The sequence below is a fragment of the Helicoverpa zea genome, chromosome 2 (assembly GCF_022581195.2).
Source record: "Helicoverpa zea isolate HzStark_Cry1AcR chromosome 2, ilHelZeax1.1, whole genome shotgun sequence".
NCBI lineage: Eukaryota > Metazoa > Arthropoda > Insecta > Lepidoptera > Noctuidae > Helicoverpa > Helicoverpa zea.
Window position 1 is genome coordinate 7,235,107 of NC_061453.1, and position 26,412 is coordinate 7,261,518.

The following is a 26,412-nucleotide window of genomic DNA, read 5'->3' on the forward strand; positions in this document are numbered from 1 at the left end:
GCCGGGCGCGGCCGCCTCCGCGCCCGGCGAGCCCGCCAGCGAGCCGCACGACGCCGACTCGGCGAGCGAGCGCGTCGACGGCCGGGAGCGGGGAGCGCTCGTCTCGCCCGCCTCACACTACCTGTAGAACGAGTGCGAGTGCGGCGGCGGCGGCAGGGCCGGCGGCAGCGGCGCGTGCGGCTCCGACGCCGAGCGCTGCACGCCCGGCGTGCGGTCGCCGCGCTCGCTGCGTCCGTACCGCCCGCCGCGCTCGCGCTCCCGCTCTCCGTTCCAGTTCCACTCCCACTGATAACGGAAAGAAACGTTATTGACTGATCATTTGATAGATGATCAGGCATTTTTAGACATTGCAAGTGTCACCTCGTTCGTCTGAGGCACCGAGAGTGAGGCTTTGGGCAGCACTGTAGACGGGGTGTGCGCTGGCTGCGCGTTGTGATGTGCCGTGCCCTCACGCGCCTGCAGTAATTGCAGGATACGACGCACGTCTGCTGTGAGTCCGGTCTCAAGTACGGCTACACGACGACTTAACTCTTCCAGTCTTGTAAGTACGGTCGCCACCGAAGCTGCCGTCGCAGCGGCTCCTACGTTTTGGTACTGTGGTGACATAGTATCCTGTAACCCAGGTAGTTTTAGTTGAGACGAGCATAATAACCATTAAATTGTTTGTTTTAAAAAGTTGTGTTTGGGACGGACCTGTGCGGTTGCAGCATTTTGTGCCTTGTCGTGAGACAGAGCGAGGGCGGCGGGGCGGCCGGAGCAGGCGGGCTGGTGCAGGTTGACGGCGGAGTGCGGCGCGGAGCGGCAGGACGGCGTGCGCGCGGCGGCGGGCGCGCTGGGCGCCAGGATGTCGTCGCACGACACGTGCTGGTGCGCGGGCGCGGCGGGCGGCGACGGCGACGCGTTGGTGTAGTACGAGCTGGGGTTGGTGCTGAGGCTGGACACGGGCAGCGTGGCGCTGTGGGCCGGCGTGCTCACGGCCGGCTCGCCCGCCGTGGCGCACCCCGTCAGCGGCGATGTGTCGTTCAGTGGGCCCACAGACGACTGCCGTCGTACCCCCGCACGACTTCTATACGTTTGAGGCGTGGATTGGGCTGGAAATTAGACACGTGTATAGGAATTCATATTTATGTATTTCTGTCTCCGGGCATAACGTTATTCAATGATTGCGTATAGTTACTTCCCTAGTGGGTATGAGAAATGAGTTTAAGGCTAGACAGAAGGCTGAGTTATATTAATATCGCCTTTAGATTTATTTACATAGTTTGATGTTAAGATGCTTATAGTTGTTATTGAGAAATAATCTCCTGATGTGTTATGCTAAATATGTTTAGGAAATTAATCATTATTGAATTTAAACGCGTCAGCTCTGGTTGTCGGTTACGTGCCCATATTTTACAGATGAATATTTTACATGGAAACCGATCAACCAGTTTATGAATGTAACTAAGTGTATTTATATAAACCATTGCTGAATGTTGATACATGCACTATAAAGTATTATAATATGCATACTTACAGTACTTGTTGTGCAGTGGCTGATGTGTTTTATGATGGTAGAGGTCTGGGAAGCTCCGTTTAAGTTGCGCTAGCATGCCTGCACACAAGGGCCGCGCTCAGAGCGGGGCGGGCGGTACCGGGGGTGCGGGGTGTGCGGGAGACGCGGCTCTCGAGATACGTGCCGATACTACAAGTGTTAGCCACACCGCATCCCCTCCCACGTCACCACTCAATACCAATATAAATAAATAAGGAAACAAGCGTAACACATGCTGCCCTAATTAAATCAAATTTTATTAGTCGCTATTATTTTAGAAAATATGTCAGATTCGTTTTTTATACATTGAGTCCAAATTGATTGAATATAATACATTGTTTTTTTTTTTAACTTTAAAATTTGTATTAATTTTGCAAAAAGTTAAAAACAATTAAAGTACGAACTGTGCACAAAAATTTGTAGAACGAACATATGAAAACTTTTTGCAAAATATAAATAAGTGATTTAAATTATTAATAAAATATAACTTCCCCAAGGCAAAAATATTCCCTAACCGAAGAAAATAAAAATAAAAATGGAAATCGTAACGCATTATCAAGGTATTAGATTAAAGAAGAGACTTAAACATGGCGGAGGGAAATGCATATCGGTCATCCATTTACTATGTGTAGGACATCTACTCTATGAATAGAGAGGAAGGATTGCCACGACATGCCACCCGTGGAGTCAGTGACTTTAGAACAGAACTTTGCGCACGGGCGATTGTGGCGTACGGTCAGAATATTTAAAAAGTCGGTACATTCCATTGGCGTGAGTATGGACTTACCGGTGATGGAGTTGAGCGTGGTGGAGCGCTGTTTGCTGAAGTTGAAGTTGAGGGGGGTGACGTCCTGGCCAGCCTTGTCCGCCGAGAACTCCAGGATGCCGCGGCTAGCTGGAGACTCGGTGTCATCGTCGCTGCATTGAGAGTCCTGAAATCAGAACGACAAAATTATGTCTTTTGAAGAACATCTTATTTTTCATTTACAATGTTAGTAGTAATAATTAAGTTACAATATAATTAATGCGCTCACCACTTTCTCAGCAAAGGTTTCAGTGTGCGGCCGTCGCGTAGTACGCGCGTAGGCCTCTCGTAGCAGGCGCGCGTCACAAGGGTTCTCATAGCGCATGCGACGTTTTGGCTCGATACCCCCTAGTTCTTCCTGCAAGGATCAAAAATATCACATTGATTAGAAGATACATATATTAGTGCAGTCATTGAAGCATTATTGCTCGGATTTTTTTTACTGTGAACCGATTTGCATGAAATTTTGGAATTAGGTTCATCTTACCCTTAACTTCAAAAGTGAAAATGATTCGAACTCCGCCACCCCCCTTGGGGGTGGTTGCCACCCCTTCTCGGGGGTGATTTTTTTTTTGCAAAATAACCTCGGATATCGATAGAAGACCTAATTTCAAGCAAGAGTTGTCTTAAAAGTTTTAAAAAAATCCAATACTTTTCAAGTTGGATCATGCAAATCGGTTCACAGTAAAAAAATTCGGAGGTAAGACCGTATTTTTCGCTTCAATGACTGGACTATATTGTATTTTACAAAAAAAATACTTTGGCTACGAAGGTCTACGCCATCGTAGGCGTGCTACGCTCGTAGGCTCGGAGCGGGAATCTGCTACATTTTCTATGGGAGTATTTTTTTGTCTTTATTATATGAATTCTTTTGAAGGGTTTAGCTTAGCTTTACCAATATTTGTTTAAATGTTGGTTATTCTATTATTAGCGATTGTTTTATGATAATAATAATATCTGCCTAACTTATGACACTCTTCTATGAAAGCTTGGGGCGGTACTCACGTCTCTCATGTTGTAGGTAATTTCGAGGTTATTGACGAAGGAGGAGCGGAACTCGGGGTAGAAGTCGAGCACGTCGAGCAGGTCGTCGCGGTGCACGCGGTGCAGGTCGCAGTAGGTGAGCGCGCGGACGCGGCAGTTGCTGCGCCCCACCGTGCCGTATATGCACGGGTTCTCGCCGAATATGTCATCCTTACCTGAACGAAATACGTCAAACGATACTCATCATCTGAAATTATTTGGACCACTTAGGCTGCCCGCCCGCAGTTGACAATCGGTGACGAAAGTAGGAGAAAAATAGAACACACTGATAGCAATCCAATGCACAGATCCTACAAAAAGTCAGTCAAAAAATCCCAATTATCAGCCCTTCAAAAAGTCTGACGTGAGCGGCAGCTTAATGGCTAAGTTATTTTCGTATCGATGTTATGACTTTGCTAAAATTATTATGTTTATGAAATTATGTGGTCGGATCCGTTACTGATGCTTTAGACGTCGGTGTACCACTCTGTTCTAATTGGCAATATCTATACTTGTGACTCAAGCTTCCGCTTGTATCTAGATGGTTTCGACCATAACGTTTTTCTCTATATGGATGTGAAATAATGATGTTACTGTTTGGTCACCAACATACCTAATATAGCCATAACAATATCATCCTTCAGTATTTCTATAGAGCCTCTGGATATGAAGTAGAGGGAGGTGAGAACGTCTCCGCGATGCACCAGCGTCTCGCCGGGCGGCGCGTGCGTCGTCTTGAACCTCAGCGATAAGGCTCTGGAGAAAGAAACATAGTATAAAGTCTTACAGAATAAATTATGGAATCAGGAGTTACTTTACGTTAAAATGTTATGAAAAAATATGTAACGATAATTCCGCAAGATAGAATTAAGATTGGTAAGAATAGTGCCTCTAAAGATCTCGATGAATATAAAACCTCTTTCTCTTTGGGAAGACAGTTCAGAACAATAAGAAAGTTGGAAAGGCTCAGATTTGGTTTATTATTTTGATATAGGTATCTGTACTTCTGAGAGAAAATTATACCATTGATTGAAACAGTGAAGATAGCAGTTGAAATAATATTTTGTAAATTGCATTTACCTTAAGCAACCTGGACTAGCACCATCAAAAGCTGAGCAATTAGCGAGTAAGTTTCTGTTGAGATGAAGACAGATGTCTGCTTGGAGGCACTCCGGGAATCCTTTGAGTAAGCTGGACGTATCGATTCCGTTCGTGTAACTCCAAGCGTGTTGGAAATATTCCTCCAGTCTTTGTCTTAAGGGGTTTGTTATCTGAAATACGGCAAATTAGGTATTTAACTCAGATCAAGGACAGAAAAAGCATTTTTTAACGAGAAATATAATTTGAAAATGGAATACACTCTCATGAATGTATTGACAAGATACAAAGAAGATGGAGAAGAAGAAGAGAGATTGGGCTACATTTTTATTTTTTTGTTATTTATTTTTTATTGCACATTCTGTACAGGGGCGGACTTAACGCCTTAGGCGTTTTCTATCATCTACCTTTGATTTTTATTCCGTCTCTGATATGTGCCTCTTCTTTTTATATAAGCAAAGAGTTGCATATCTTATATTATCTCAGATAAAATAGACTCTCTTACCTGGTGAAACCGAATAAATTCCCGCACTCTCAATATCTGTGTATGATAACGAGCCGTTCCCGAATATAATCTTTGGATAATGGCCGATACATTACCGAAGATACTGGCATACATAAGAGCTGGAATGAGAAGAATCTTATTTACTTTTTGTTTTATTTTACTTTTTTAAGTCATCGTTAACCTAACATATAGTTTACTAATAATAAAAAAAAGATGTTTAATAGATGGTTTCTTATCGTAGTAACTGTTAAAGAGCTTTCTACAAAGTCACTTTTGAACATGTAAACTTAGAATGTTTGTTCAAAGAAAGAAAGTGGGCGCAAAGTTTGTATGGTTAGGATATCATGACGTTACTTTGGCTATAAAATAAGGCAATAATATATGGGTAGTACTTACATCCAACTAGCATAACAAATATCGTGAACCCTTTCTCCATATCAGTGTTCGGCGCAACATTCCCAAAACCAACGCTTGTAAGCGACGTGCACGTAAAATATAAGGCGGTTATATATCTAGACCTGAAATACAACAGTTTATGTTATTGAACATTCTCATAGATTATTTTAAAGATTATTGGTATGTATTACCTCATAGATGGACCGGTGGAGTTGTCGTAGGAAGCTTGGACATCGTTAGCGAGTGCGTCCAGCCATCCTATGGGCGCATGAAGCTGAGGCCGTTCCCAACTGCCGATAGCGTACCTGAGAATATAAATGTCTGCTGTAGTACTAAGTACTAGTTAATTTAGTTTATAGTGTGGATTTGTTTAACTTAGTTTCGTGGTTATAAATGTGGATGTAATGTGTTCATAAGTAGGGTATAACATATAGTTTAAATTAACAGGTACTTAGTAATAACAACAACATAATTTTCTATATTCGACATTATTTTCGGGGTAATATTACAACTCACCATAAGCAGGCCAACCAATGAGCGATAAGGACAAAAGTGGCCATAAGTAGAAGCAGTACAGCGGTGCCGTATTCGGAGTATCTGTCAATTTTGCGTGCGACGCGCACGAGCCTCAGCAGTCGCGCCGTCTTCAGCAGACCGATGAGGGTCGTGGTCTGCAAGCACCACAACCACACCTCAGAACGTTCCTCAGCCGCTGGTGCAACGCAACTTAGCCGCAAACCCAACTCAAGCGTTATATGAAACGTTCGCTTAAAACTAAATAGCATCAACGAGGCCTCGCAGCGAAAACCACGCTAACAAAGCAAAACTGGCCGATGAATGCTGCTGAGCTCAAACTTAGATATTATATGTATGTAGTTTGCAGAATTAAAAGCGATTGTTTTAAAACTATAAAATTAGCTGGCTTCGTACATAATGCGGTGCACAATACTGTTTGATTACTGGTATTTACTTCATTGTCAATTACATAGTCCCTCTACAGTTACTGATCATAGTGCCTACAACCATGTTGTTCAATTGTGAATGTATGCTCATGTGACTTTAACATCTTAAGCGAGTACAATAATTTGAAATATATACAAAGATGAGTAATTTTCAAAAAACTCGGTGCATTTTAAAAACGCTTGGCAAAAGTTTTAGATTCAACCTGCTTAGAGATTTTGAGGACTTACCTAAAATTATCAACTTTTTCGATGAACGTAAGATTATGTACCACAGTAAAAAGGTATAATATTAGATACAAGATACATAATTAGTTACCTACAAAGTGACGTCTACTTTCGACTTAATTACTTATTAAGATAATGCTGTAAATCAATTTAGAAAACAACTTATTTAGATGCAATTAATTTAAATTCTATAAAAATTGTACAGGTATTTTAAATTCTTATTCGAAGCTTTTACCCGGTGACTGAATATTGAAAACACACATGGATTTGAGGCAAGTTTAGGTTGTTGTTTAAATGATAATATTTAAGTAATGTTAGTTTAATTATTCACACGTGTGGTCATTCTGTGCTGTATTTATCATGGGAAGCATTGTTTGTGAAGCTGATGTCGGTTGTCGATGAATTTCAGTGACTCAAATTATAAGTTTTGAAACGTACCGCCCATCTCTCATGGGTTCTCAGTTTGAACCGTGCACTGCGGGTAGTTTTAGATTTGATTTCGTTTTATTAGGTTTGGATTTGGAAAAAAAGGAAAACAAAATAAATAAAATCGTTTCAAAACAATTTATTGAAATTTAAAAATAAAAATAGGTAATCCTTATGTATGTAAGAAAAATAAATAACAATGTAGATGTTCATTTAAACCAATTGGTAAATATTAACAAACACAAATTACGATGAGTAAATAAATCAAAGTGGGTATACAGATCAGTGGCGGATACAGTATAGTACATCAATATATTGATATATTGCTTGATGTAAGGTGGGTGCTTCAAGTAGTTATGTAAGTTCGGGACTGACACTATAACTTGGTGCTTCTTGTCGTGAATAAAGGCGATTTATTGATCGGTACATAAAGTCTGGGAAGTGTGAGCGTAATTGCTACCAAGCTCTGTGCATATCGTGACTCTTGTACGTACTTTTACTAAGAAAAGCCAATGAAAATGTTCCACCGATGTATTATCGCGATGAAATCAAACCCGCATGACAATTATGTATTTATTACTCTTTTCCAACTTCTAACTATTCACCTACTTCATGGCTTCTATTGTAATTCCATTATTTAAACTATTTTAGTAAATCTAGTTAGTGGTACTAGATAGTACGTATAAATAAGTTTGTCAACTATGTCAGTTATGCAAGTAAATATGCATTACAAATCTAAGTATACTGTTTAAGTCGTACGTGCTAAGAAAGCTAAAGTATTATGCTCAAATATAAATAAAATATGAATCTTTTTCTGTTACTCATACGCAACTAACTCCACCATGTTATAATGCTACACGAACTCGGCTCGTTGAAGCTAGGATTCAGTTGCCAGGAGCGAGCACGAGCGTTACGTATATTGTCATATGAATCAAAGAAACGCTACGCAGAGCGATGTCCCGGTCGGATCTAGCCATGTTGGTAGTCGCTATCCTGCGGCACAAGCTCATGACACAACTAGTGAGCTTCGGTACATGTCGGGATCGGTGTACGACAAGTAATGATTGACATTTTGCTCATGGGAAGCGTCCATATCTTCCATTAACGCATTCACTTAGTGGATTCAAAATGGCTAGTGGAAATTAATGAATAAAATATGTCAACTAAAAATATAATAAAATTGAGTGGCAGCAACATAAAAATAGTTCACAAAGATGGTATACCTCATCACTTTCCAGCCCCTGCTGTAACAAGAAATGGTATTACAAATTCAATACGCACCCACCTTCGGGCATTCTCCACAACGTGACTATTTGACAAATGATAAAATAAATCACGATAGGTTGCTAATCGTCAACAAAATCAACAGGTAATAAGTATACTTGTTCAAAATCAAAATAAAATCACAAATCAACTCTGCTTACGAACAAAACATACTGGATGATAAATGATTTTAGTCGGTTTTACACAGTTTGATTGTTTTTAAAATAATTTACAAAATAGCTATGTACTTGATTCAAATATATATAAAGTGGGATCTTTTAATGATCGGCTGTGGTAACCTAATCGATAGTGACAGTTGCATTGACTGCATTCCACAACTACGTGATTCGCTAGAAAATAACCAAACTTCATTTGTCCGAAAGAACCGTTCATCCCGAACAAAATAAGCTTTGACTGCTCAAATAATGTCTAAGTACTTATTGTTTCGTCTTGAAATGTTTATCGTGCAACCCTAACTTGGCTTAGTTCGCTTTCATATTCTTATGACCTATTTTACCCTTCACAATGCGGAATGTATCGTGCTTCGCCACCCTAATCTTGTTGTACTGTATGGCCTCCACTTGTGACCACTGTGTTATTTTCTTATAATATACGAGTTGAACTGCATTGATGTTTTGTGAACTCTCATTGCATTAAGTTCGGGATTCCTAGGACTGTGACACTGTTTCGGACAACTGATCGTCTGGATATCCACCGTGAAATGCAAACTTACTTCGTTCACGCTCCAAAAACGATTTGAATCGATTCTCGTTGTTTGGCGAGTGAGCCGCGACTATCGATAGATACGAGTTTGCGAATCACGGTAAGGCCGTTGGTGTTTTTTTCTTCTATTCAGCCATTCCTTTTGTAGTCTAATTCTAAATTTAATTTTGTGTAGGTATCGTATGTGAAATGAAACCAATAATGTTGTGTATGTAGGTGGGTAAAGCAGCTCACTTCGTCGGTGTCGGTGCCGAAGAGCAGGAGATCGAACGGGATGGCTGCGACGAGGTCGATAAGGAACCAGCCTCGTAAGTAGTGCATGGCGATCTTAGCAGGGTCCGACTCCACTTCGTCGGCTACGTTAACATACGTGGTGCGGAAGTTTATCAGGATGTCTATTATGAAGGTTACGTCCACTGGAAAACAAAACGTTCATTGTTAGATTTTATTTTTATCATTACATTTATTCAGGCATGTAAATACGTCGCATGATATATAATCATACAGTGTGCAATTGTAGTACTTTATTTGAATGAGACACGAACAACGATTAGAATTTGATGTGAATGTGTCAAACATTGTATTTAGCTATGTTCATCCACTTTAGAATAGCGGCCAAGTAAATTCAATATGTTATTACTAGACTGTAACCTATATTAGTATAATGATTACCGATCATGTCGATGACAACTATGGGGTCTTCGCCGAAGCTGCGGGAACGTTTGTCGAAGTCGGGCTCATTTAGTTGAAAGGCGGCCACGTAAGGAGTAAATATCGCCGTGTATATCACCAATATTAGGATCAACCAATCCCAAGCGGCCTGTAATATAAATTCGTGCAAATTTAGTAGAATTCAGCGCTCAATTTAAATATTTTACAACAAACTATTCAGAATTGTAGCGTGTTGCGTGTCGACTGTGTCGGGTTTTAGAGCGAGGTCAATGCGACGAACATAACTTATACTTTTCTTATGTGCAAACTACAATACGAACAATTTAAATGTTACATCGTAGCCAAATAATTGCCTACAATTTGTGTAGAGACATTAAAGTAAGTGAAAAAATGAAATAACCACAGTAATTAACATATACTGTTATTTGTATGCATAGATTTACATAAAGACGAGTGTTACCTTGTAAGGAGAATGGTGGAGAATAGTGCAGGGGTGAGAAGGCTGCGTGGTTCCCTTGTGGCCGCCCGTCGCGCCCAGAGACAGTACCTGCGAACAACGACGTCACCATTCTTTACGTGAACCTACAAGTCATGTAAATGTCAACTGGCATATATGACTAAACTGCAAACTCGGTTCATGTATGTGTAAGCGACCATTTTGTTTTTAATCTTTAGTAGAAAAAAAACCAGCCCGATTTGTTTTCAGGCCTGAGAAGAAGAGTCAAGGCTGCCGCTCGGTTTGATAAGTCTTCATTTTCCTTCTTAATGTAAATTCATAAATCAATCTCTACATTCATTAATATTAATACATCATTCTCCAAGTTTATGCCCAAATTGTCACACGATTTTGTTCAGACTTTCTTTGATTCGGTTTGCACCTTCTTTTTAACAATATTTTTTACATATTACGCTGTCTCACAAGGCATGGAGTTATGGACAATCAAAATCAAATGATATAAATTGATTATGAGTACTGAAACTAAGGCAATCCTCCTATTTACTATAAATGTCTCGAATGTTACTAAAGGTTGGAGCTTACTATGATTATTAACTTCTTCAACACTATTCAGAGATTTATTACGAAACTAAAATTTTCACGTAGCTGTAGCGCATCAAATATTTATATGGACTCTACAGGTCTCGATACCTAATGGAAACGAAATATTGTTTACACAAAATTATGCTATGTGTACGTACCTACATATATAATTTAAAACTACTGTAATAAGTACTACACCATACTACAAGTATGTTTAAGTATATTTAAGGTAAGTTGGATGCATTATTACGTCAGCGAAGGCATTCCCGATGAAATGAGGTAACGATTCAGAAACAAAATCCATTCCCAAAAGCTAGGAGTCTTAACTAGAAAATAATGGATGAGGTATTAGTGTGTGTATGTTGCAGACTAGTGACTATTTGTGGTTGTTCTCTATTTTCCCGGTGTTTGGACAGTTTCAATATACTTTAAACTTTTTAATAAAATCATAATTATAGATCTATGATACGTAAGGTAGCGTGATGCTATCGAGAGTTTACCGGATTTACAAAAATATTTTAAGATGTACACACCTTGATATCTCCTTTTTAATAAAGCTAGTTTTAAAAGAAAAAAGTCTACTTTTATTTCAAATTTAGGAGTCTTGGGATTGGTGCATATTCAGTAGGCTCTTTGTACAATAGTGTTTTACGTGGTTATACATTAGCAAATTGATCGGCAATTATACACTTCATTAGCCCTATTAAAAAAGTATAATTATGATTTTCCCTTCAATGTTTCAGCACAACTTTCACAGATAAATTAAACTATTTTCGTTGAACTAATATGTTAAGGATATAAGTGATAATTTGAACTATGCTCTGTAACAACTTCTTTTGAACAAAAGTTAAGAAAGATCAACTGTTTTTATCAAATTTCTGAAAATGACATTTAGTAATCACTCGTCGTAACACAATATCTGGCAAAGAGATAAATGAATTACCTCCTTGCCGATGGCGGGCAACCCGTTGAGGCCATTACAGGGCGGTTCGAGGCGAACGACACTCTTGCGTGAGCCACGGAAACCGGTGTCACGCACACGCACCGAGGAGCGCCATGTGGAGGGCGGCGGGTCGTCGCGAGAGCCGCGCGCGGAGGCGGCGCGCCGTGAGGTGGTGAGCGCCGCGCCGCCGGCGCCGGCGCACGGCGGCGACACGATCAACGGCACGTCCGGCGGCCCGCGCTCCTCCATGCCGCTGCCGCGCCAACGTCCTCACCGGAACCCGCCGTGCTCCGACGCCTCCAGGTGCTCACATTCCAGGACGGCGCGCTCGAACGCCGTCGCCGACTCGAGGAGTGCGATTGCCGTATTTTGCATAGATGATCGATTTATCCCCACGTACACTTCTGAACCCTCGTTCTCTTCTAATCCGATAATCGTATTTATGTATTAGTAAGATAAATCAGTTTTGCATGGTAGTAATGACGATAGTTTACGATGGTATGGTTTTGTATATTGTTATATCAGCGGTATGGACATAGAATGGACAAAGGAAACGCAACTATATCGTATAAGTACTTTGAAGCACCAGCTTAAGTTTCCACAAATGTCGGCTAAGACAGTAGTTCAAGTGTATAGAGCACGTCTAATAGGCATACAGCTACGAGCGCCTGAAAGCGGAGAACGAGGCCGGGCCTCATTCAAGACACTGTGTCAATGGGGAGGCGGTTCTTTTCATCTTTTTATGCACATGTTCAATGTGCAAGACGTTTCGCTCCGTTGTCGGAGCTCGAGAATAATGACGGACACGAGGAAACTGACATTGAACGACAATACAATACGAGTATCGAATGAAACGTCTTGTTAAACCAGGCTGCTAGCATTGTGATCTCCGCAGTTATACAAACTTGTACTTTAGCCAATTTTGTATAATAATAGGTACATACTTCAGTTCTGTATGTTGGTTTGCTACTTAGAGTAGGCTCTGTGTGGACTGTGTGACATGATGATTTATTGTAACGAGTAGGTACTAGAAAAGCTGCGCGGCTGGCATTAGCAAAGCTCATGAATACGTATTGCTAATATTTATGAGACGAATTTTGAAATGTTTTCCTAAAACATCTTTTGTCTTCCTAAATTTTTTATTGGTCAAGTAAAATCGCAGCAGATGTTCTTAATCAGTATTTCCCATACTAAAATCCTAGCCGTGATTACGGGTTTTGCAATTTCATGTAAAATTTATTTTTCAAAAGTTAATCGTTAAAATTCATGTAAATAGTAGTCAATGTCTAATTATAGAAAGAAGCTCTCAGTTTGAATGATTTTAACTGGCAGGGCTTGAATCAGATTTCGCATAGACAAAAGCCTTCACGCAGTGTTAAGAGATGTTTAAAATTGAGTGCGATATTACGTAAACTGGTTTTACGAGGCCCAAGAGACGAGCTGCGGACTTGAACCATATATAATATTAACTATGTTCTCAGAGGAACCGCGATAACACATACATAATTCATAAATTATGAAAGCACTTTGTTTATTAAGTACTAAACATCGTCACTTCGTTGTAACTATAACTTAACTAAGGTAATCAACTTGTCAATTGTGTTGTATAATCACACTTTAATGACAATATTACTAAATTATAAGCATGTATGTATGAAGTCCACAAATATTTCAATAACGTTACGTTTTGACGGCGCAAACGTACGTGACGGATAAATCGAACATTTTGTCATAATATGACGTGATGCCTACTGGTGTTTATTAAGCCGTGGTTATTTAGTAAATACATGCTTGTGTTATATATTTGTATGTATTGTATTTAAGAGATATAATTATGAATCATAACTGTTCGGTGTTACGAAATTAATGGAGATAGAAGCGAAACAACTTCTCTGCAGCTGACATTGTTACTGTTTTGATCCGAAATTCTGTTTGAGAAAATGTCAGTATATATCGTTATGTAATAGTGTCCAGTAGCAAGACGTACTGATGTGGCTACAAATGAATCAAAGCTGTGCAATACACCAACAATGCGAGTTTAGATGGATATAATATGTAGCGCAAGTCAAGCCTGAACTGTGCCCCAGGGAACCCTTCCAGATACCAAGAGACGAGGGAGGGGCTGCATGCTCTGCATAGTTTTACAATAGAATCGCCGCCATACTATGAATAAAGACAGGTACAATATAGCGTTTGTAACTCACGTTACACTGAAGCTTCCAAAGCGAGAAGCACGGCTTTATTATAGAAATACTGTGTAACGACTAAATAACATACAAAATAACTAGATAATGGCTAGATATAAACTACTCAGTCAGAACCAACAAACCCTACAAGAAATTATGAAAGAAGGATGGTTCGATGGTCTTTCATAAAATGTTGTAACATTCGTTAAGTCTAAAAGCATCAATTTAATGTGATAATGTATGTGAACTACCTTCTTTTACTAAGAAGAGAAAAAGTAGATAAATAACTTAGACAAAGGAAACCATACCATGGTAGTCATAACTCCAAGCATGGATCGCGTTTTTCCCCACAAGAATATCAAAAGAAAGCAAGAACCAACCGAAAGAATATATAACGCTAAGCTGGCAACCAAACGAAGGAAGAAAAACACCTCGACAATTTTGACGCACTGTTCACTGAGACTAAGCACAGGACGGCACCACACTCGATATTATGGACTAGTCAATAAGCCTAAGCAATATTAGACCACTTCAGCTATTTGTGTAAAACTTAACTAAAAACACCTATCGCAGCGCAACAAAATCCGCAAAGGTCGACTGCAAAACGATAATAATAATTTTTACTTTTTAATGCAGTCGATCGATTAAGCGCTCGACTCGTTTACAGCACGAATGGCCCGTTTTGTGAGATATGCGTTATTTTCGGTGTGTCGTGTTGTAAATTTACGTTTTAGCAATGATTCGCGGCGGTCGTTCGCTAAAGGCGAGTCGCCTAGGAACGATATTAAGATAACAATTCGATGGCAGTGTGAGAAGCGGCAGAGTCCGCAGCGTGGTCGCTGGACGTAAACTCGATGGGGCACTGTATCGGCGCACGCAAGAGGTCGCTGTGCGCGCGTCGCCGGTGCGCGGCGCCGAGCGCCGGCGGACGCTGCCGGAGACGGCCGAGCACAGGCGTGACCTCGCACAACCTCCCCTTCTGCCATCGAATATTTCAGCTGAAACACACGGTGTCGCCGTGTCGCTGCGAGCATGCTGCGGCCTGCGGGCTCCCACTCGTCGATACTAAGGCCCCTAGAGGTGACACACTACCAACAAATAATTTAATTCACTTTAGGCGTACATTTCGTTACGTTGTTATTGATACTTAATATCAATTTATTTTATCGGAACCTATTAATCCGGGAAAGTTGTCGCGCTTCGTTTATTATTCGTGTCGAATTCGGTGGATTTGAATTATCTCGATAAGAATGACAATTGATCTTCATTCTTGTTATCATTAAGATATCAGACAAAGATTTTCCTGAGATTGTTTACCATTTGCTCTCGCTCTGATCAACGCTAATGACCTTTACAAGACAAAGAAATTATTGTTTACAGACAGAGGAAGGTTATAGGTACCTATGAATTTAACAAAGACTTTACCTAGGTATCTGAAGACTTGTTGAAGTCAGAAATGCCATCTTTCTATTTAAAAACCCTAATTCTTCTTTTTTTATAATGTTCTAATCGTTCCCACAGTTGTGTTATTTCTTTTTTGAAATTTTAGTATAAAATACCCTTTAGACTGGCAGCATATCCGAACTTAGGAAATAACTTGGCAGATGATGTTAATACGAATAACGAATTACTATTGTTGTGTTGCAAGTGTAGAACAGATTGCATTTTACTCACGTAGCTAAAATAAGTGTGAGGCACGGGTGTGAGGCAATTTTGGTTACCACAAACACGCAGCTTATATGAATTCTCACAGTGTTGGTAAAAGCAATCTGTAATAGCTACGCGTGTCGATTTAATGTATATCCAATCGCCAAGAAAGGATTACGTTTTGTTAAGATTTACTATTTTATTGAGGACTTGAAGTTGGAAGGGTACTTAGATAACAATGGGTGCATCGATCGATACCGAGCTTGAGCATGGTGTTATTGGATTTTTGTTATTGGCATTCTTCAGTGGAGTCAATAAAACTTACTTTACTATCTCTGGTAATTTCTAGACTAACAAGACCTTCAACAAGTGTGCTGGACATTACATAGGCTGTCTCTCTTTGAGAAGCTCATTTAACTATAGTTCGGCCATTCAGAGAATGCGTTCCTGACACGTCGCGATTGAACTGACGACGTAACTTTGCAATGGCGTTGCAGTTACGATAAAAATATTTTTGCTGGTTGTTTACCGTTTTAACAATTGAGGAGCATTAAAACAACATTATTATATCAATAATCAATGAATGTAGTTACGTCGTCAGTTCAATCGCGACGTGTCAGGAACGCATTCTCTGAATGGCCGAACTAAGGTAGGCTTAGGAGAGATACCTAGCTAGAAGAAGACTATAGATGTATTGGTTCATCATTTACTATAATGGTAAATGTTGACATGAAAGGTTCAACGAATCATACATATTACTTATCTCTAAACAAATTAATATTCAAGAAAGCTATGTCAAAAGGTCGGTTGCATATAAAGTAACTTTCTCCGTTTTCAGTGAAAGTGGTGCAATCATCTATGTAAGTATACGATTTAACTGCGTGACGGGGAAGATGGGTTAGATTGCTAAGGGCTGCGAACCGGCCTCGGCGGCGGTGATTAGCACGCGATAGTTCAAGGACTGGCCGATACACAAAAGATAGGTGCCTATACCACCAGCCACGTAGGCATAGCTGGTATAACTCCTTCACACTATTGCGTAACTAACCTTTCAGATTTCCAGCGTGGGAACACGTTGTGGTTTCGCGGCTGTTAACTTATGAAAACATAAAGCTTGTTCTGTGCAGGATTGAGGAGTGTAAATAATAATAAATAAACTTTATTACCTATATAAATAAACAGCAGTCTGAATATATTATGATTGGTTAGTAGGCGGCTGCTTAATATTTGTTCAGCTGTCGAAATTCTTCTTAAATAATTGTTTTCATGAATTGCAATGGTAATGTTAAGATTTTTTTGAATAATTACCGTACTAAGTTTGTAGAGTAGATATCCTGACCAATATCATTATATACGTAAAATACAGAGACTACCAAGTACCCAGACCACTTTTAATAAAAGGTTACATATAGCAACGAACATAATGCACGTAAAGCTGAAACTAATTAGAAGGAAATTAATTCATCCCGACGTTGAAAAAAATTCGTAGTATGTCTTGTGTGTACTACAGTTGACGCGTAGGTACTTTAGAGCTGAATGCATCACAACTGACACAACTCCAAACTTACATTATGAAGTACAGACGTACATTGTCCTCCGGGCTATGGTTAGAGTTACGAACTATGATGATAGAAATAGTTTTGTCAGCTCATTACTGATATACAGTCCCGGTTGGCCATTATTACAATTGTCGTCCAACTATGGCATGTCTCTAACTTAACAAATAATCGAGATGAATAGTTGCAGTGCTTTCGGATGGAGGTATCTAGAACATAAACGAGCTATTTCAGGAATTCAGGCCATTTAACGAATCCAATATGATGCCTGCGACTAGACTGCTACCTCCCAGTATCTGAATATCATCAGTTAAAATGTAATATGTATAATTAAGTGCAGAGTACGTCGTCTGAACGCAGTATGAATACGACTAGATGGAATTCAATTTATGCATGAATACCTGACGCTCGCACACGTTTCTATTTCCATCATAAGTCTAGCTAGAGTATATCATTATACCTACATGTTATCCTCGGATAACGTTTAATTAAACGGGGATTACAGAAACACTTCCATTCAGAATTATTTGGGCAAAACCCTTTCGTGGATATCGGATACAATTACTAATGAAGCATTATTAATTCGTATTTAGTTTTTTTTGGGTGAGATACATAACATAATTATAACAAGTAACAAGTAAACCCTCAACAGGAGCATTGACCGTTAATGTAACGAGGCGAGAGTAAAAAAATAAAGTACCTATACTTACATAAACAACATTTGATTTTATTTCGCAAAAATTGAGAATGCTTGCAAGTTAACAGTGTGTCAAAGATTCATTTCAATTATCATATACTCGTAACAAAAACTTTTTGTTAATTTTCAAGTAAAAATGGAAATTCTTTTGAAAAAACGGGGAGTGAATTTAGAACAGGCTGAGTGAGGATAGAAGAGGTAGTGAAGCGTATTTTTTTACTACTTTTATTTATTTATATTAAAGGTATGTCAACGCATAGTGGTTTATGTTACTCAGGTATTCTTCCTCGCTTAGCAACATTCTTTGCTGATTCCGGTAACTTTTCATCTCGGTAATTAATGACGCGCAAGTCATCACTCCACCGTGCCTGAGGACGTCCTACACTACGTTTGCCGAGGCGCGGTCTCCACTCTAGAACTCGTTTACCCCAACGGTTATCGGTTCTTCGGCTAATATGGCCAGCCCACTGCCACTTCAGCTTGCTGATTCGATAGGCTATGAATTCGCCTCATTTCTGATGCGATCCCTCAGAGAAACGCCGAGCATAGCCCTTTCCATAGCCCGCTGAGCGACTTTAAGCGGCTGGCAGGAGCTGGATGCGAGAAGCCGAAAATCGATCTCAGTGGCGTGCACTTGGAGAGGCCTATGTCCAGCAGTGGACTGCGATAGGCTGATGATGGATGATGGATGGAATTAATGACGGTTTGTTTGTCAACTATTTAGATACTGAAAGCACTGAATAGAAAATCAGTATTTATAATGCTGTTTATTGGTAAAGAATATTTGTTTGAATAAATAAAATGTGTTGACAAGTTATCAAAAAGTGATAAATACTTAGCGAGGATCTATAAATCAGTAAGTAGACAGAATGTTTCTATGATATAAGCAGAACATGAAAGTTTTGAACTCCGTTACTGAATTAGGGATGCACGTCATAACACGTCGAGCACGTCCCGGCTGGACGTGATCCTCAAGTTACAGTTGCAATAACCAGGAGTTACAGCTTTGCGCGATGAGGTGAATACTTTCCTCACGTTATATAAGACTAGCTTCTGCCCGCGGCTTCGCCCGCGTAGAGTTAGGTTATAACGCGTTCCCAAGAGAATTTTTCAAAAGTCCGTGGTAAAAACTATCCTATGTTCTTTCTCAAGTTCAACTCTATCTTTGTACCAAATTGTATTAATATCAGTTCAGTGGTTTAGACGTGAAAGCGTAACAGACAGACAGACATACAGACAGAGTTACTTTCGCATTTACAATATTAGTAGGGATTAATATAAAAAAAAGGTTAGTTACAGTGCATACAATGGTGGCGATTTATCAAAACTTATTTCAAATTGCTTCAGCCCTTCCATCACACATGGTTCGCACTAAAGTTGATTGATGTTGTGATTTAATTTTTGAACATATATTTATTGCCTTTACACGCACTTGCATATAAGCAGTATTTAAGAGGTTAAAAATAACGATTTTGATGCTTTTATAATTTGCAAGCTAGCCATGATGGACACGTTTCGATCAAGTTAAGAGAAAGTTATTTACTATATGTTATGAATGATTCCTGATGTGTTTTGTTAATCTTAACGTCTTCGCTAACTTTTATGTTTTAAATTCGTGAGACTTTTAATATCTGGTCAGCGCTTTTTGTCTTAGCCGTAAACACAAAAAGCGAAGGAGCTGCACCGACAAGGCTGGGCTCTTTAATTAATGATGACGCTTTTTGTATGCTCCGTATAAAACAAATCTCATAATAGAAAGATTGTACCTGTAAACCACATTTGTATAAACAGGCTACATTAATATTGCAAATCTAGCAATCAATCAAAATTTTCTTCAATGTAAAGTATAAGTTTAGGCTAAGTTTGCTATTTCTCTATAAAAGCCAAGTAAACGTTCTCAAACTACTTGTCTTGTTGCTAAGCATACAGTAAAGCGTAGAAATAATCCTCATAACTGAATGTTTGTGTACAGAGTGCCCAGTATATCTCAACAGGCGGCGCAATATGGAACAGAATTTAACGTTCTGAATTTGACACGTTGCTGACAATGCCTCTACAACGGTTTGTTTATTATTGATAAACTATTTTGACGGCACGATATCTTAGCAACGTGACTCGAAGGCGCATTTGGTCGTAAATAGATGGATCGATACGCTGTACATTAGCTATTTTGCTTGCCTTTGCTATAAGCACTGGTTTTTTATGAATTGTTGTGGTATGGCCTTATAATCCGGACAAAAGTATTTTTTAACCCCGCAATGACATCTCTCTAGGTTTATACTTACAGAATTTTGGTTAATGATTCAGTAGTTTTCTTAAACTCACAAATAGTTATTTTAATATAAAATGAAGATAGTAAAACACTCTTTAAGGGCAAAGTTTTCTTCCATAATTACTGGAATTTGAATTCTGATAAGGGTTGTCTCTCCCTAGACAATATAAATTACACTTATATAATTATGTTATAGTTTAGCTACATTAAGTTTAGTTGCTTACCTATGAGGAATCAAAGGTAGAATCAAAGGTAATAAAAATATATTTGCCCCAGCCAACGAGTCTCTTATTCATCGGTTATAGCAAATTAATTAAAAGGTAATGTTTTTGATTTGCAATACTGTCTTCTATATGACGCGACGGTTAGTTATAACCGTTACTATAATAGGAACTAGGATATTGAAAAAATATATTTAAAACTCGCAAGGTTCGCGATAAGCACGAAAATATTTGGTGTACATCGGAAAATCTGTATGGATAATCTATTTTTGAAAATACATACTGAAACTAAAGTAGGCAAACTTCCGAACTTTGCTGGCAGAACGTAAGTTTTGATGTACATTCTATTAGGATGTCGAGAACCAGTCAGTTTTATGAATGTGATAGGTGATTTTAGGTGCGTGTATAATGTATTTAGGCATATGACATGTATTTAGGTTGACTAATATTGTAAATGATAGAGTCAATAAAGTGTACTGTAATAACAGGAATGGAATTTTCAGATCGCTTCTACTTTAGTATACTGCCATCTTATTCTTTTAACGCAGTAAGTATACAGTTCATAATTTTCTGATTAACTTTCAAAATTAAGCGTCGTATTATCTCGACCCAGCTGCTTAGCTAACTGTAATGAAGTGCTCCCGTATAAATAAAACGAAGTTACAGGGAATATGCGCCTCCTTGTTTTTTATAAAAGAGCCTTGAAATTAAGAAACGCTCAAAACCTTTAAGTCGCTAATACCTTCTTTTCTCATGATAATAAAAATTTTGTTAACCACCAAAAACTGTGCACACAATACCTTTTTTCTCAACATAATAGCAGTGATTATTAATGTTGCATAACAAATGTGTAGTTCCTTCATGAAGAACATAAGGGAATAGTTATTAAAAAGTATTATATTTTAGGATAAATGGCTCAATGGTCAATTTCAATGGTTTCAATGGCACTAGCAGAACAATACGGCTAACATGTTTATTATTGTATGAAACTCGATGGCCGTTTATCGGTATTGTTTAAAAAGTTATACGTACGTGCCACTAGTCTGTGGGAACAATAGTATACCTACATTCATACACATCGAAATGGAATACTAAATATGCACCACACATTCAGTTGCACTCTTCAAATCGTACTGGCTAGCATTTTTTTAATCTATTTACAGTTTTATAGAACTAATTCATTAAGCACAAAGTAGCACAATCACGGAGGACAAAGCATAATGGTTTCATACGGAAGATATTAAGTGCTCAAACGTTATAAGTCAAAATTTAAGAAATAAACTGTGTAGGTATAACATTAATTGTATTCAAAGTAAGGAGGAAAATTAAAGCCGATGGAAATAAAGCATTGCCCGGATAACATGACTTATTAACGCCCAATCTAGTGGCAGCATGTAATCTTGTACAACGTAAGGTTTCACTTAGAAAGGTTGATTGGAAATTTCACTTAAAAGGGTATGAAAGGGGTAAAACTATTAACACGGCCTGAGGAGAGAGTGTGTACTCGTGATTAATACAATCCACATTGATGAATGACTATGAAATGTAGTAGACACGAGGCTTATCATTATTTGAGGATCATAAGATATGCAGCTTTACTGCGGGGGATTAGTAACTCAATCATATTATTTCTATTCTCATGTTTGTGGAAATTATGCAAAAATATTTATTTACTTATTATTATTTATTTACTTATTATTACGTAAAACAATGGATATACCATTGTTTTACGTATGTTTATTAACAAACCTCTGATTGGCATTTTTAATGATGTGTCGAATGTGCTTTAATTATACAGATAAAGGGATTGCAATACTATTATTGAAGTGATATAGTTCCTTCTGGGACTGACTCTTGATATCTTGTATATCTTTATTATGTCCTTTTTACACATTAATTGCTAGATTATTAAAATGCATTGGTTTTAACTCTTGGTAGTGGACGAATAAGGACCAAGCACATGAAATTGTTTATTTTTTGTGAATTTGTAGTTAAAATTACGTACGTACTTTTGTACGTTAGCGGACTATCGCAAAATATTTATGTTACAGCAGTCGTTGTCAAAGTCTTAAACTTTATTGCCGTTCCTCCGAGGGCCCGACGGTAAAATGTCATAATCCTAACCGGTACATAAAACTATATTCGTAACAGGGGTATTAAAATCTTTCGCATCCATACTTTTTGGTTGATCCTCTAAATGAAACATACTGGCTGGAAAGACATTTTATCACTACTTTAGTTTTAATTTCTTCTTTTCCACTGCTCAGATGTTGAATCGTGATAGGTAAGGTTTTTGGCTAGTTTTCATTATTTCAGTAATGTTAATATTAACTACATTGATAAAAAATAGTTAATGCTAATGAAAAACATAATAGTGTATTTATAACATGCAGTAATTTTGTTAATTCCCTCAAAAATTTGTTCAAACCTAAATGTTAATCAAACAGAAATATGATTTTTTTATTGACCTGTATTCTCAGCAGGTATACTAGCAGGTTACTTTTAATGACTATTTACTCATATATTTTATTGAGGTAGGTCGTCACTCAGATGATTAATTCCTTGTATCTCATCTTTTGTAATGTAATGTACTTAATTCTATTTAATACGTAATTGTTATTTTCATATGGGCAAAAGCCTGGTAATAAATATTTCTGATATAATAAAAATATTTAAAGCACTTTCCAGTTACGTTAAGTAAGTTAATATTAAGCATTTGGAACAGATATTTAATTGATATCAGCATTTTATGCCAGGCTCACTACTAGGACACATTTTGATAGAAAAATGCAAAGTTGTCTGCCATACTAAGTGAATCAACGAAGAGGTACCCACTAGATAGTAAATGCATCAGCCACGGCTAGTCCCGCGCGACAGCTGTAATGCGATTCCGTTTTTAAAGTTCACTTTTTATGAAACGATGTTTCTGAACGGGTGTACTAGAGTTCAGATAATGAAATGACTGTTAGGTGTTGGTAAATTGATATCAAGAATATACTTATCACGGGGAGATTTTTTTTCATGACATTTAATAATTTTAGTTAATTTTGTTCCATTTTGGTGTTTATTAGACTTTTTATTAACGCACATATTTACTATTTTGTTCAGTGGAAATCAAGTCGTAAAGAATGTATGCCAACGCTTTTTCTAATAATATTTGTTGAATAGGTTCTTTGAAAAAATATGATATTGATTCATTAATAATTGACTAAAAATCAACGTAAGTAATTTCTCCAATAATTTCATATTACGTTCAAACGCAATAAGCGTAATTCTGCTCAGCACTACAACTAGCTTTCGTAGGCTTAACCGTTACTACGGTCGTAGGCGCACGGCTACGTGCGTAGCAGCGTAGTAAACTCGCATTCATAGTAATTTATTTATTACTATAGTTGTATTTTAGCTTTATCTCAGTATAAACTTTCATACGACAGCTACACGCAACAATCTCGTGGGACATGCACGCTTTATTTGTTGTTATTCGATTTTAAACAACATTTGTTTTAAACATGTATTTCAAACTTAATTGACCGTAATTACATAAACAAGGCAAAGGAGCCTTGAACACTAATTACACATATTTGTACAAAACGATTTAAAAGTTAACAATTTTAAAATTATAGTTGTTAGGTTAAGTTGCTAAAATTACTGCTTTTCAGTGTTTCAATTTACTTTATTTTTTTTTGTTTAATCGTCCTCCGTCTATTCGTGGTAGTGTGATGGCATAGGCTTAAAAACTATGATATTAACACTTGAACGTTCCCGTGTAATAATACCTATAATTTGCTTAATACTATGAATGGAGTATATAATAATATGTTCTATATACAAAGAATACAACGTTTTCAGGCCAAATAAGTTGAGTGCTAAGTGGATTATGGTGTTAGTACTGTGACATATAACTTAATATCGCTTTGTATACGTACGACGTTTAATATTTATTTGTACTCGAGTTACACACGATAAGTAAAATGGTAGTGTGATCCTATGGTTAGATATCTCAGAAAAAATACTCGAATGGATAAGTTTTGAATTGTTTATATAAAATATGTAGGTACATATTAGTATATGATTTAATGTTAAAATATTTATGTTCAAATAGTCTTTTCTGTGGGCCTTAGATATGTAAAAGTGTATGTGAATGGGATAACGCCAGGTGAGGTTCGGGCGACTAATGAGAAGTATCGTGTCGTGAACAGTGTGTCTGGAGAGGCTGCAGGCTGCAGTAACGAAGTACTCACCACCTTCTCTTCGACGACCTCGTTATTGTTGTTGTTGCTCCCATATTTTAAGGCACCGTTTTCCATGACCACAACTGATCGTCGTGTTTTTAACAATAACTTTAACACTATTTGTCCTCATTTACTACTATATTTACATATGTTCAGTGATATTAAATTACACATTGTCATTATTAACATGGCTTATGTTTAGATTAGTTTAGTATTTATGTGATATTCTTTTGTTTATTACGATATGGCAATATGCATATCATTGGACCTGGAATGCGAATGAGATTCAATGGATCTTATAATTGATTACGTTTCTGTTGTTCTTTAATTTCTTTCAAGAACATGCTGACTTTGAACTGACATGTATTAATGTGTTTCAATAACATGTTACTACATATGTTTAACGTAATCAGTAATTTAATTATGTTAATATGTACTAGTACGAATTTCATTTGTGATATTATGTATTACTAAATGTTTATTTCACAATCCGTCATAAAACAAACTAGTTAAACTATTGAATCATTAATTATAGTAGTTCGTAACCTACATTTAGTTTGCCGGCCACACATAAACTATTTAAATTATATCGTATTTTTCTTAACGAATGCGCCAACTGTTTTTTAAATAATACGCCATGCTGAATTAATTAAAGACGTTACATAATTGTACTGATATTAATATGACATCCGTTGCTACGTTACTTTTCTTTGTAAACACATTTCTTTGTTCGTCAAATCACTTCGATAAAAAAAATCCGATAGCGATTTATGTCGTTTTAGGACAGTTTGCAATATTTCAGTTCAAGTTTATAATTCGATTAGTCTTTGAAACTCCACTGATGAACATTCACTTTTAGGAAAAGTTTTCGCATCGATAGGTTCATAAAAGAATTACCTAACGATTTTAATTTTTAAATTGCAAGGCACGATTGTTTTAGGACACATGATATATGTTGAGTTGTATATGCAGTTTGTCGAGAGCGTCCGGGGCTGGCGGCGTTCGCTCGGGCGCGGGCGGGCGACTCGCGGGCCGCGTCATACTGCGGTGACGGCGGCGGCCCAGCGCCGCATACCCGCACTCTGCGCTCGCCATCGCCGACCACCATACCACCGATACGCACCATCCTTTATTATTGACAGACGACCTTGCCCCACATTATATTTTCTCCACTAAAAGGATTTATTAGGTCAATGATGGACGGATGTTGAACATTTGTGTTAAATGGAAAACAATGACTAGCTTGATTGACCCCGCGATATCATGCCGACTTTTTTCGGTTCTTCTTTATTGATATCTTTTTCAATGAATGTATTGCTGTTGACCTCTTTCTCAATCGGCTATACAAACTTAGCACATTCAAACTATGTCAGTAGGTAGTATATAGAGAACCAGTTCTTTTTAAGCAAATCTTTTGTGAGTTTCTTTACAACGTAGGTAAGTACTTAACTATGCCGGAGTGCTGGTATTTTAAGTATAACGAACAGATAGGATAGTTATTTGAGAGAATACTTAAAAATTCATCGTGCAAGTAAATAAACATAAGTCTTTGACGCATCTCGTCAAATTTCAAATCTTTTAAAAGTATTGATAAGAAGTTTTGAGATTTTAGAAGCCATGAAAAAACATTTTGGCCTTTTCCTTGGATATATAATCAATCAAAAATTGGTTGGAAATGTATATTAACATTTCCTAGATTATACCGAAATGGGTCGTATATTTAAGACTTTATTACAATAAAGGGAATTGTTCACGCGGAATCGTATAAACATTATACATTTATACTGTTCCTGTGATATTTTCTCTGAAAACATACTAAGATAAATTCCCGAGCCACGTGAACACAACTAAACATTTTGGAAGACCAACGCCAGTTTGGCAACTTCAGATCTTCGATGTATTTCTTATAAAAATAAAAGCTTACCTAAGAAATCATGAGTTAAAATTATGAAAATATAAAAAATATATAGCTATAATGTCACACGTG

General features: G+C 37.9%; 1 protein-coding gene across 3 annotated transcripts; it reads right to left on the reverse strand.

Moving 5' to 3' along the window:
- Positions 1–117: 117 nt before the first annotated feature.
- Positions 118–25,413, reverse strand: LOC124636407 (potassium voltage-gated channel unc-103-like). 3 transcript variants are annotated; one of them, XM_047172508.1, is made up of 18 exons: positions 24,435–25,413; positions 10,093–10,179; positions 9,633–9,780; positions 9,195–9,376; positions 8,198–8,218; positions 5,878–6,032; positions 5,553–5,666; positions 5,362–5,483; positions 4,966–5,084; positions 4,443–4,633; positions 3,976–4,118; positions 3,345–3,538; positions 2,569–2,697; positions 2,322–2,466; positions 1,517–1,594; positions 694–1,091; positions 361–612; positions 118–285 (listed from the first exon to the last, which is right to left on the reverse strand). In XM_047172508.1, exons 1-18 carry the CDS (start codon positions 24,498–24,500, stop codon positions 118–120), a joined length of 2,712 nt encoding a protein of 903 aa, XP_047028464.1. In that variant the 5' UTR covers positions 24,501–25,413. The 3 variants fall into 3 exon arrangements, with proteins under 3 accessions (XP_047028464.1, XP_047028456.1, XP_047028450.1); XM_047172500.1 differs by lacking the exon at positions 24,435–25,413 and adding an exon at positions 11,615–11,863 and having other exon boundaries at positions 8,198–8,215; XM_047172494.1 differs by lacking the exon at positions 24,435–25,413 and adding an exon at positions 11,615–11,863.
- Positions 25,414–26,412: the final 999 nt, after the last annotated feature.